At 42.8% G+C, this 12,461-nt stretch overlaps 1 protein-coding gene across 2 annotated transcripts in view; it reads right to left on the bottom strand.

Annotated features, from left to right (window-relative positions):
• Positions 1–764: 764 nt before the first annotated feature.
• SLC30A9 (solute carrier family 30 member 9) overlaps positions 765–12,461 on the bottom strand; it is a 680,727-nt gene continuing 669,030 nt past the window's right edge. For both annotated transcript variants that reach the window (XM_078678253.1, XM_078678252.1), the window contains exon 18: positions 765–1,806. In XM_078678253.1, the coding sequence (XP_078534379.1) occupies positions 1,762–1,806 (45 nt within the window). In that variant the 3' untranslated portion in view covers positions 765–1,761. The remainder of the gene's footprint in view (positions 1,807–12,461) is intronic.

A 12,461-nucleotide genomic window follows, 5' to 3' on the forward strand; every position in this document is an offset into this window, starting at 1 on the left:
TGTTCTAACCGCAGATTCTTCTCACCAGCCCTTCTGCCTGGTCTGTGGAGTGGACTTTATAGGTTTAACAAGGTTCTCATCTGAGGGCACAGAAAAGGGTAATAAATAACTGACGTTGGGGTGGCCCCTATATGTGGCTCTGTGTCGTCCTACTCAGATGTGAGAGTTGAGGTGGAGGCCAATGGCACCACCAGCCAGTGCACAGGAGTTGTTGTATGTTTCTGGATCCAGCCTGATTCCTGGAGAGCATCACAAGATAAATGTCTGGTTAGAAAGAGTATACACCAGAAAAAGAGCTGCAGGAAATAAGTATGGATTCCTTAACTATGCAGAGGAAATGTAGATGTTACGGTTTATACGATGTTTAGAAATGCTGCAAGGTTATTATGTAGCTCAAAGGGCATATATTTCAACGATGAAAAGAGTAATATTGCTAAAATAACACTAGAATATTGGAGCAAGATATGAAGTATGAGACACAGGAACATGAATGATGCAGCAAGGATTATGACAAGAAGAAAAAGTATAAACGTCATGATGAGGTTTGATGTGGTTTCCAACAACCTAACACACCTCTTTTGCCTACTTATAAAAGGCAATCTATAAAGGGTTCAGATTCTTTCTTCCTGTTGAAAAGCAGCAGCTCATAAGCTTATTCCTGTCCCCAGTTAATTCAAAACAAAGGTGTATGCTTAGTCGTACATGCCTTGGGAAAAGTTATAGTAAAGAATCATAGATCACAGGAACAAAAATAATTCAAGACGTTTTTGTATTCAAATTTTTTACTTTCCAATTTGGTTACATTCTAACTTGAGATATCTTCTACAAGTTGCTTCTATACATTTACTAAATAAATTAAAACAGAAGGATTTAATATTTGTTAAAAAACATTCAGCAAATTTCCCGTCCTCTTAAAAGTCAAATGCTGTATGGTGGCCTTTGAAATGTAAGGTTAGAACAATGAACAGGAACTCAACATGGCAATCAGATTTAATCAAACTAAGAACAATTAAATAAACACCCGATAAAGCAGCAAAAGTTTTAAATAATATTTAGCTTGGGTAGATATGACCTGAAATTTAAGGTCAAAATACAGTTGTGCAATTCTAGCCATTCTGGCGTATTTCTCCTTGTATGGTTATGTGGACCTCTGAACTGGTAAGATTCTGGCAAGTGTGGCAGAGCTGCAAATACTGAGCCAACCATGGGCCAAATGGTGGGAAACTTTAAAGAATGCATTTAGAAAACAATGGAAATGTACTGATTTCTCATTAACTCAATATACAGTACTTTTGAAAGCACAACTCAACTATGGAGATTAGAAAATTGAGCAGGAGTGCCAGGACACTTAATAAACGACTATTCAGAAAAGCTTTGCCCCAGTCAATGCATTTTCAATGGTCAACTGGAAAAAGACTACATACAGCAGGTTGCAATGGAGTGACTGTTGAAGTGGTTTATCCTCGTTGACTGGACTTCTTCACCAAAAAGCACAATACCTCAGAAAAAGCCAACTATAGTTCTTTTTTGCCCTGTTAGTTAAGTTCTATGATGGACACTTGTAAATAAATATGATCAGTTTCTCAGCAAAAATATTATTTAATGGTTTCAAGTTGGGTTGTCATTTTGTGCGCAGTTATCCACAACGCAAATGAAAAAAATTGGTAGAAGTAGGCCAATGGCTTCCATTGTTTCTTTAGCTTTTCTTTGCATGGGTGAGCACGCACTGATGTTAGTCAATCCAACTAGTTTCTTCAAGGGCTACAAAATTTCCAAGTCTACATGCCGCACATCGGGATTTCGTTGCTGAAACAGATGTGAAAATATTTTTAATGACAGAACTTGAAATAGGGCTACAGATTTGATGTTAGCGGAAGAAGGCAAGCACTTACACATGCAGAGTGTATACTACGAATAAACAAATGGATAACATAATTAGAGACATCAATCTCCCAGATCAGATCAATAATTTGAACGACCATCTTTATAATTTATATTGTCTTCTGTCAACACTTCCACCAAACTAAACAAAAGCTCTACCAGAAACAGGCTTCACCATTACCAAACAGTGATCAAAGTATTACAATGAAATATAGTTTCCTAGGAGGGTTAGCATACCATCAAACTATACACTAAATATTTGCTATGTGTGTACTCAAACGTGCTTCAAGAGAAATGTTTTTTTTCTCATACTATTTGGATAAAAAAGGTTTACGTAAACTTTTAACACGCTATGTTTACCTACCAGTCATTTATCATTACTTAATAATAGCATGCAACCTGTACTCTTCAGTGATATTAACAACGTGGAGTAAAAACCCTCGCAGCCACTATTAACCTCAAGAGAAGAGACACATAACAAAAGTAATTATAACTTATTGGCCACTTTGCAGGCAGCACATGTGTGAATTTAGAAAACAAAAAGTGTGCGATGGAAATATATTGTACACAGACCCATTTGATGTATGCCATCTCAAACTCGCCGTTATTTCACAACACTCCTATTGCTTCTCATGTTATATAACTATTAATGCAAAATAATCGATCAGGAGTACCTGGCCATACCATAAGGACTTGAGAAAGCCATATGGTTCACATGTGTTTTCTGAAGGTGCCCCAGAAACGAAGGGGTAGAGAACAAGTCATGCATATATAGGTAAAATATGATGACAGTCCAGCGAAAACCTTAAAATCAGTTCATAGATGCCACCGTATCTGGAAACAAATCATGTTGGACTTTTACAACAGTTAAGAAAAACTGCATTCATGAGAGTAAACGTGTATGGTTCCAATTACCATGAGAATTTGGTTGCGGATTACTATCTATTGCTGTTCATTTCATTGCCACAGAGCTAGTAAACTACTTTCCCATGAAAACAAATGCGTAAAATTTAAAATGTTGTGTTAGGGCTGCTGAAATTCAGGTTTACTTGCTCACTAACAATTATAATATTAAGTATTGGCTAAAAAAACTAAATGATATTAAAGTGAAGAACAAGTTACTTACGTTTGATAACCCCTTATCTGATACAGACTCTATTTCTATGTCAGGACCGGGGGCAAGGATTACGCTTATCTTTCTTTACTTTTATGACAGCAGCCATTTTAAAGTCACCAAAACAAACAACTATTCCCATGAAACACCGGGAATAACAAGAAAACCATAAGAGTGTCCATGGCTAGAGTGTCCCTTGTCCTCTGCACCAATCACAGGGCTCCGAAGTGAATATAGTCCTCTTCCACTTCCCATTTTTCCTCTTTCTCTGCTGCTTGCAGCCAGATAAGTCATATTCACTTTACTCTTGTAGTTTTATTTGTATAACATTGCAGTCTGATTATTTTCGCTTGTGATTTTATTAATACAGTATTGTTTGTGGCATTTCTGCAAAGTACTCATCTGAGACCTCTCATATTGAGAACAGTATATTTGGATACCTGTTGGTTCTAGAAATAAAGTAACTATATCTTTGATATAAAATCACTTGGCCTGGAGTTCAGTCTTTGAGTGTGTGAAACCCGTTGCTGACTGAGTGTGTACAACAAATGCTTTACACTGTCCTCTGGTACTGTCTTACTATTCGACCAAGCTACCACTTTAGAGAGTAAGGTCACACCTGGATTTAACCTCTGTTATACCTCTAGGGTTTGTGGACTCTATACGCATGGTACCTTATTCTGGTCCAGTATATATAGAGCCACTTTCTCACAAGGGTGCAGTAGTACTAGTGGTCAGAGTGGGCCCAGTATATATTACAGAGGTATTTTACTCGTCCACTGAACTAGAAGCTACAGATACAGCAGGGTTATCCACAAAATGTGTCAAGACTGACTTATCTCACTATGATCTAATTAAGTATATTGTAGTGCCTTTGCCAAAAACGTAACACTGTTGCAGGAAAAACTCCCACTGCATTGCAAAGGGATGATTAGGGTGACATACAATTTTAGGATAAACTCTGTCACTGCTAGCAACATACACATCATACAGAGAAAGAAATCACCTCTCTATCGCAGACACCAGAGTAATGCTCACTAAATTTAGAAATATGTCTAGACCATTATGAACTACAAAACAGAGGTTCAAATATGGTAGATGCTGTAAAAAAAACGACAACAAAACAAGGTATGGCTATAACACACAGACAATAAATGATATAATGGGGCAGTGCCCAACCAAAGAGAAAGAAATGCTGCTTTGGTTAGAAGGACCCACAAGTTACAAGCAGTGTTTCCTGATTCTTCTTTACAGTATAAATATTCTAAACATCTGCTTACTAGTGGGAATGGTACCAAATAAACAACGATGTCATTTCTCCCCCAAGATCTGACAAAAAAACAACTTATCAGCAGGGAAGTGGAGATGGATGAGGATCAGGACCATCGACAACACCATATCAGAAGAAAAGATTAGCAAAGAAACAAGACACCTCATAGAAAGACAGTTTTATTGTGTGTGGAACGTGGTGGCTATACTAGATATTGTGATGGAAATATACAGCTCATCAGAAACTCAAACCCAACCTAACTGAGGAGGAGACTAGTGATTATGTACAAATAGAAAACACGTAGCAGACATCCAAATGAATGAGATTTAATCCACAAAGTTAAAAAACAAATTAAAGAGGAGTTCAAACACACTTGCCTGCCACTTTGTGCATGTGCCACTGGAGAGCAGGACCTCCACACCAGGAAGGGAGCCCTGATTTCACTGCTTTTCACCACTTCATCGCATAGCCGCAGTTTGCCTCAGCTGTCATCTCGGTGCCGCAAGGGGAGGGCACAACATCCCCCAGCAGCCCTTGCGGCGTGCACGCCTCTTGCATCATCATCAGGTGTGCCGGGGTAGCTCAAAAGGAGGTCAGGGCTCTCATCTGCGCCCGTCCGCAACTGGAAGAGGCTGGGCTGGGCTATCCCTCTTGGTTGTATCCCTCTGCTGGTTTCCAGTGTCTACTGCCTATGGCCACCCAGTCAATCAGGACCACCTGTGGTCATTGAGGGAGGTAGGATTGACTCTTGCTTTTCTTTTGTTGTTCAGCTTACTACTTTGGCCAGAACAATCCTCATAACCCACATATAGACTCTTGGTGGGGACTGTGGTGGAAATGCCAGACTAATACCACGAGTATCTATTAGTACTCTTACACTTAGCGTTACACATCTGTTTATTTTCCTCATATTTATTTATGATACTGTATCTGCACCACATTCTCAAAAAACAAAGGAAAAAAAGGTTATGGGGAGACGGAAGTTACAAATGGCCTCTGCAGGGGCAAAGGTTAACTCCAATGCTACCGTTACAACGATGGACTCTTTCCTGCTGAGGGCTGCAGCTTTAATCGATAAGGAGATCGAGTTAGTGAACAGACGCCTTTCTAGGTCCCCATCCAACAGCTTGTACCCAACACCTGTCGGCCCAAAGTGTACCCCTGGTGGAGGCTATCACTGAACCTCTGAGTTCATCCATCTGTTCTGGGTCGTGTGACGGCTCTCAGGCCAATGATGGGTTACTTACTCTCCCGAAAGCCCCTCTTAAGGCTACGCATAGGCCTCTTTCTCCCAATATCATAATAGAAATCAGGGAGAGCAGTGTTCCTCACTCTTTACAAGGGAAAGATGGTAACCTTATAAAACATGTGGACACACATATAGCTCCTTGTAGTGAGAGCTCTCAACTGCCTGCAAAGGGGACTCCTAGGCAGAGTGTGGGCACCAAAAGGACACTTCACACTATTGGGGGCAAAGCCAGAAATCTTAATCTAACCCCGTCACCAATTCCACGGCATCTGTGCAGGTAAATACGAATGTAGATCCTTTGTTAGTAACAGAAGCCTTCAAAACTATGACTAGTATGTTGAACACCAAGCTGGGCCCCATCCTTGAGAGGCTAACTATGATCGAGAAATGCTTAGCAATGCGTAATCAGTCTGATCAACTTGCAACCTCAGGCATACTTAGTGATAACTTAGGTCCCAGTACTGTATCTGATTGAGGTTTATCTACACACCCACAGATTACCACCAGGGAACAGCCACGTACCCAATGTCCATTGAATCATGCAGTTCAGGGGGAGGCAGCTATACCAAGTGAAAGTCTGGTGACCAGTAGAGCTCTGCCTGTACATCAGCACGGGCTAGACCCACAATTTACTGGTGGTCAGCAAGCGAACCAGGGGCACCCAGGTGAGGAACCACAGCGCATACCAGTTATCCATCTTCCACCCGAATCAACGCCCTACGTAGTGATCCTGGGGAACGTGCCGCCGCTCCCAGCGGGTATTAATGAGGATTTTAGCCATCTTAAAAACAAAGTACTTCACTGGTTATCTAATAATACCAGTGTGGGCTTAAGGGCGGAACGAAATATCATTATGGTGTGCTGAGTTAGCTGGATAGGCAGCTTGCGGAAACCCGGAGGTGGCAACTCTGTTATTGTGAATTTTAATAGATCATATCTAGCTGAAAGAATTCTGTCCAGGTACTTTCATTCTGGCCCCTGAATCACGGATACACAAAGGTACATTTTAGGGACTAGCAATATGGATGCTCCCCAGGATAGGCAGATTCAAAAATCTTCTGTGGTAAAAAAAATCAATGGTTTCCATAAGCAGCATGTACTCTAAACCAGTCAGTTGGGCACTACCCTGCCCCTTCTCTAGAGCTATCTAATAGATATTATACATTATCAAGGCTGGAGGAGTGCGACTGACTGTATAACCCTGTAGAGTCTGCTGTAGCGCCAAAGCCCCAGCAAAAGGTTCCAATCTTGCAAAGTACGGTGGCCCTCTGCGTATTTAACAACAATGTTTTGTCGTGGAACATTGTCTGGCAGACAAGTTTCAGCATCCCACTTGGCAGCAGTTTGTCAAACAATTCTCCGTGATTTGTTTCCAGGACACCTGGTTGGTGAACTGCAATTTATTTATGGAGGGATTTAAGGCCATCTTTGTCCCAGCTTCCCCGTCTGCATGTGGTAGAGCTAAGGGTGGTATGGTTATTTACAAATCTTTGGCAGTGGACTGTCGGATTCAGATCCTTCCATCTTCAAGTTTAGGTCTTCAAGCTATAGTATTGAAGATGGGGAAAACCAGTCTGGGCCTTTTATAATGCGACGACACGTACCCAGGGGGAATGTAACATCACCCAGCTGTGTTGTTACATAAGGCAGTCCTGCGGTTTTATATCACACAATATAATGGTGCTGGGTAATTGTAACCTCCATCCTTGTGGAGACCCAAGATACATTAGTATGGCTGATCTGGGCTGCCCACGAATGCGGGGTTTCACTTCGAGCACTCCACTCAGGGGGAATTACTGAATATCTTATCCAATGAATTTTATTTAATGTCACTAATGTCTCTTTTGGCCCCACACAGTAAAAGCCCTTGTTCCCTCTTTTAAAGGGAGAGGCAGGTGATCTTTTATGGATTACATTTTAATTTCGTCTACCCTACAGACTTTATTTTGAGGGTTACTATTATGGAAAGTGTTTATAGCGACCACAATCCACTCTGTGTGCAATTGAATGGCCCACTTTTAGCAAAACAATCTAGGGTGGTGTTACCGCGCGCGCTAAGACCAACGGATGGTAGGCGCAGTCTTAAATGGTCACAGGTTTCTACTGATACCTTTTATGGTGTGGTAAGAGATTCTTGTGCCGTGGAACTAGCACTTTGTATCTCGCCGGGTACTTCGTCGAGGGACGTCCTCTGCGCTTTTAATGTCATCACCATTAAGGTAGGGGAACTTTACCCGAGAGGGTTCCCCCGCGACCCCCAGGATATCCAAACGGTATCGTCCACATGCTGGGCCTGGGAGAAAATCCGGAGGTTACTTAAACTTGATATACTATACTCCCCACTCCTCCCCCTCCCTAATGCACACTGGCTTCCGATCACTGGTGAGGCGGTGGTGCGTACTACACTCTCTAAGTTCGGCCTACACACGGTGGGGGACCTATTCCCAGACGGACATGCCTTTAGTTTGACGGAGGACCCCCGGTTCCAGGACCGTACTTTTATGGACTCCTTTGTACTGTCCCGACTGCGTTCCTTACTGCGAGCCACATTTCCCACCTTCCCACTGGCTCCAGAGGAGGCGCAACCCCTGACCGCAGTTATTCAACATCCATCGGGGACACACATGGTTACTAAGATATACAGACTTAGCTTAGCGGCTGCTCCTGCAGCAGACGAGAAGGTCCGCCTGGCTTGGGAAAGAGATTTGGGGAAACAGATCACGGATGAGGAATGGGCTCGGTGCTGTGCTGTAACAAAAACAGTATCGTCGAACACCCGGCACAAGCTCATTCATTTCAAATTCCTGAGGCGTATGTACCACACCCCTGCTCTGGCCCACAGAATAGACCCCTCCCGATCCCCTATGTGCCCGAAATGTAAAACTACAGAGGCTGATTTTGCTCACCTATCATGGACCTGCCCCCGACTGCAAGACTACTGGCTACAGGTACACAGCACATTTGGTAAAATACTAGGCGTCCCCCTAACTCCGACCCCTGAAATTGCTTTGTTAGGCTTCGTGACGAACTTCCCACCAGCGGTTCGCAGGCTTGCGACGCTGGGCTTCTTGCTAGCTAAGCGCGAGGTGGCCTTACTTTGGTGCTCCGCAAGAAGCCCGACGGTGAAATATTGGTTGAAGAGCTTGGCCTCCTGCAATGTCAACTGCGTAGAGTACTCCTCCACCATCCCTACATCGTCTAGACCCTTAGACATATGGGGGCCGTACCGCGCATACATTGCTAAACTCGCAGCTGACCACCAGGCGCAGCTAGACAACCAACTGTACCCGGAGGGAGTGGGTTAGCCTGTGCTGTTGGTACAACTTATGCGCTGCTGCTGAACACTATCTGTGGGGGCCGGTTGGGCTTGTTATTGCATCCGGGGCTATTTACTGGCTGTGATAAACTGTTGTGGATATCCCCAATCCCTTTGGACTTTGCACTTGTTCCTACGCCGAAAGCTGTCATTCAGGGTGTTTTTGTACTGCAAGATGGGGTGTATTGTTTCCATTGCTAATGGTTTGTGTATGATGCTTCTGAAAATGACAAATAAAGTTTAAAAAAAAAAAAAGTAGGGGAACTTTTAAGTGCACCTGCTCGTAAGGTAGCCACTCCAACTCCCAGATGGTTTGACTCATCTTGTTCCCAGGCAGCAAGGAAGCTGAGGGAGGCTTTGAATGTTACCCCTAGAAACCATCTCCTGACACATGCCTGTCGTAAGGAATATAAACAAGCACTGGCAAAACGCAAGGGTGTCTTGAAAGAGGAGGCATGAAGGGAGTTGTTAGGCGAACACCGTTGGGAACAGCTCAAGGTTCTGGGGTATTATCAACAGACTGCTTTTTGAGAAAGATATAGGGGGTGTCTTAGGCTCCCACATCACTGAGGAAGAATGGGTGTCTCATTTTCAATCTATGTTTAAAGGTCCCACAGATCAATGTCTTCAGGCAGACAGGGTTATTAATATCGCTGCTGTGGTTTTCGAGCAAAAAGAGGTTGAGGTTGGGATTGCCGGCCTGTCAAGTAACAAGGCACCAGGCCCAGATGGCATCCCACCGGATCCCTTCAAATCGGATCCACTCTTTTGGGCACCGGTGGCTGTGCTTATCGCTGCAGCTAGGGACGGCTGCCCTGACTCTTGGGCTATGTCAACTATTGTGCCAGTGTTTAAAAAGGGGGATCGCAATAGCACATTTTGCCATAGGCCGATCTCCCTTCTTGACTTAGTGGTAAAGGTGGTGGGCGGGGTGTTATTAGAAAGATTATCTTCATGGGCAGGGGGAGCACAAGATAATCTCTGATATCCAATACGGGTTTCGCCCAAGGCGGTAAACTGTGGCCCAATGCCTCAATCTTTACATGATCCCTGGTAAGTACACGATCGCTCGCCCAGGTACGATCTACATGGCCTTCATGGACCTTTCATCTGCGTTTGATTGTGTCAACCGGGTCAAACTGTGGCAGTCCATGAGGGCCATGGGAGTGGAGGATAATATCGTTAACTTCCGAGAGGATCTGCACAGGGCCACCAAGGCCAATGTTAGATACGCCCAGGATCTTCGTTTTAACATCGGGAGAGGGGTACGGCAGGGCTGTATTTTGGCCCCTTTTTTGTTTAACCTCTATATAAACGATCTGGATAGAGTGTTGGCTGATACAGGGGCAGATTTTTCATATGAAGGGCGACGGGGTCTCCCTGTCCTACTATACGCGGACAATGCAGTCCTTATGACCAGAACTGCTAGGGGCCTCCAATCCTTGCTTGATATCTTTCTATATTTCATGAGGGCCCGAGACTTAGCAATAAACAATGCTAAATCCTATATACTGCAGGTAGGGATGTGGCCTAAGAAAAAGTTCCTCTTTACAGTAGGTCCCGAGAAGATTCCTCCGACGACTGTCTTTTTATATTTGGGGGTTTTATTGGACGATTGTTTGAAGTGGGGCCTCTTATCCAAAAGAAAAAGGGGGAGCTTATAAGTGTAAATGCAGCTATTTTTTACTTTGCTGCAAAGTTGGGCAAGCACCCAACTGCAGCCATGTTAAAAGTCTATCAGGCCAAAAGTGTAGCTACAGCTTGCTATGGTAGTGAAATTTGGGGGCACACTGCTACAGACGCGTTGCAGGTGGTTGAGAACACTTTTTTAAAGCTCTTGTTGGGCATGCTAAGGGGTTTATCGAACATGGTGGCTCATGAGGAATTGGGGGTGCCTTTTTTATGTGACATCTTGGCTCGGTGCACCCTAGTGTTCTGGCTCAAGTGTTGGCTGAATAAGGATTCAGCCCTCCGCCAGCAGATTATATCTGAATGTATGAGCCTTGGCCACATGTCCCGTTTACCATGGCTGAAATATATTAATAGTTGCTTTGAAGAGTTGGGGTGTCCTGAACTTTTCTCAAAGCCTGATTCTATTGTACAAAAGGATGTGGAGTTTGTCAAGAAAGCATTTAGCAGTCTAAGGAAACTAGAAAGAGACAAGCTAGAAGTACGAAAACCTAGTGTTCGCAAATTCATAATGCTAAATACAAATCCATCTCCACTGGATCTGCTACACTTTATGTTCTTTTGTAAATTTTATGAAGTATCCCGGAGATATTTTTTATTCCCCTTTTTAAAGAAGTTGAATTTTAACCAGGTTCGCCCAGCGCTTCTGTATTTGCACTGTTGAAGGCTGACTATCTTTTTTATTGTAGGTTACTTACAATCTTCGGTGAGAACCAGGGCCTGTGTGGACAACTAGCAACCCTCTTGGTAGAAGGCACTCTCTATTTTAATGTTCAATATAGGAGTCATACTAATGGGGCCTTTCCCCCCCCCTTTTTATCGATATGAACTGTGTTTTGCAAGTAATTTTATTGTAGCATGTTTTAAATGAAATTTGGATGTTGTGAAACTTTTATGGTTTTCTGTACGCAAAACCGAATAAAGTTGATTTTGATTTGATTTGAAATTAAAAGGGTATTGAAAGAAAAATTTTAATGATTTTTTGGACTAATTTAATTAACTTCTACTACATAATAATAGCGGAAGAGGATTATAATTGAGTCACTATTAGGAGCGGAAGGTATAGCAAAAGCAATTTGATCACCAGAAAGAACCTAAATGAATCGCACGTGAAATACATTATCAGGGAACAGTAGATCCATAACCAACACTGATTTACTGATGTTGAAGCTCGGGTGTCTTGGAGAATTGCATTACTATCACTCCAAATTATAATACAGCTACAGTACTGTAGAATATGAGCAATACTTGCTGTTAGCAATAGCTCTTAGTGCAGTATGAATTGCCAAATTCCTTGAAAGCCACAATTAAGGACTTTCGCAGCCATCATCATGGTAACATTTTCAATGCCATAATGAATTCTGTAGCTGTATTATAATTTGGATTGATAGTAATGCTATGAAGAGTTTAAACTATATTATAAAATGGCACTCGCATTTGTATCCTGGGGCAAAGCATTTTCTATGCTCCTGTTGCTTCATTTTATGTATTTGAGGCAAACACAATACGGCGGCCGGCGTTGTGATTAAGGCTGCGAAGCCGAGATGCATTGATGCGGTTATGCATCTCTGGGCTATTGCAAAATACATTTTAAAAAAATATAGCAAGCTTTGGAGTGCTGTGCTCTGACTGGACGGAGTACGAGAGTTGAGAGAGGTTTGAACATTATGGCAGCAGCGGTAGTCACTGTGCACCACTGTCATTGTGGTTCCCACCCACTGTTTAGAAATATATACATTTCCACTGGGGGGAAAAACGAAACATTAATGTGATGTTAAAATTAGGTGAAAATATCAGTTTATACGTATCATTAAAAAGAAATAAAAAAATGAAATTCACCAGTCTGAAGCTTCAATGGATTGAAATGGAGCTGGCTCACTGCTGGAGAACAGAGGCCTCTGATTTCCACTTCCCCAGGGTGCCCTGCCTAAATGGCAGCAGC

The sequence above is a fragment of the Lissotriton helveticus genome, chromosome 2_2, assembly GCF_964261635.1.
Source record: "Lissotriton helveticus chromosome 2_2, aLisHel1.1, whole genome shotgun sequence".
In the NCBI taxonomy this organism is placed as follows: Eukaryota; Metazoa; Chordata; class Amphibia; order Caudata; family Salamandridae; genus Lissotriton; species Lissotriton helveticus.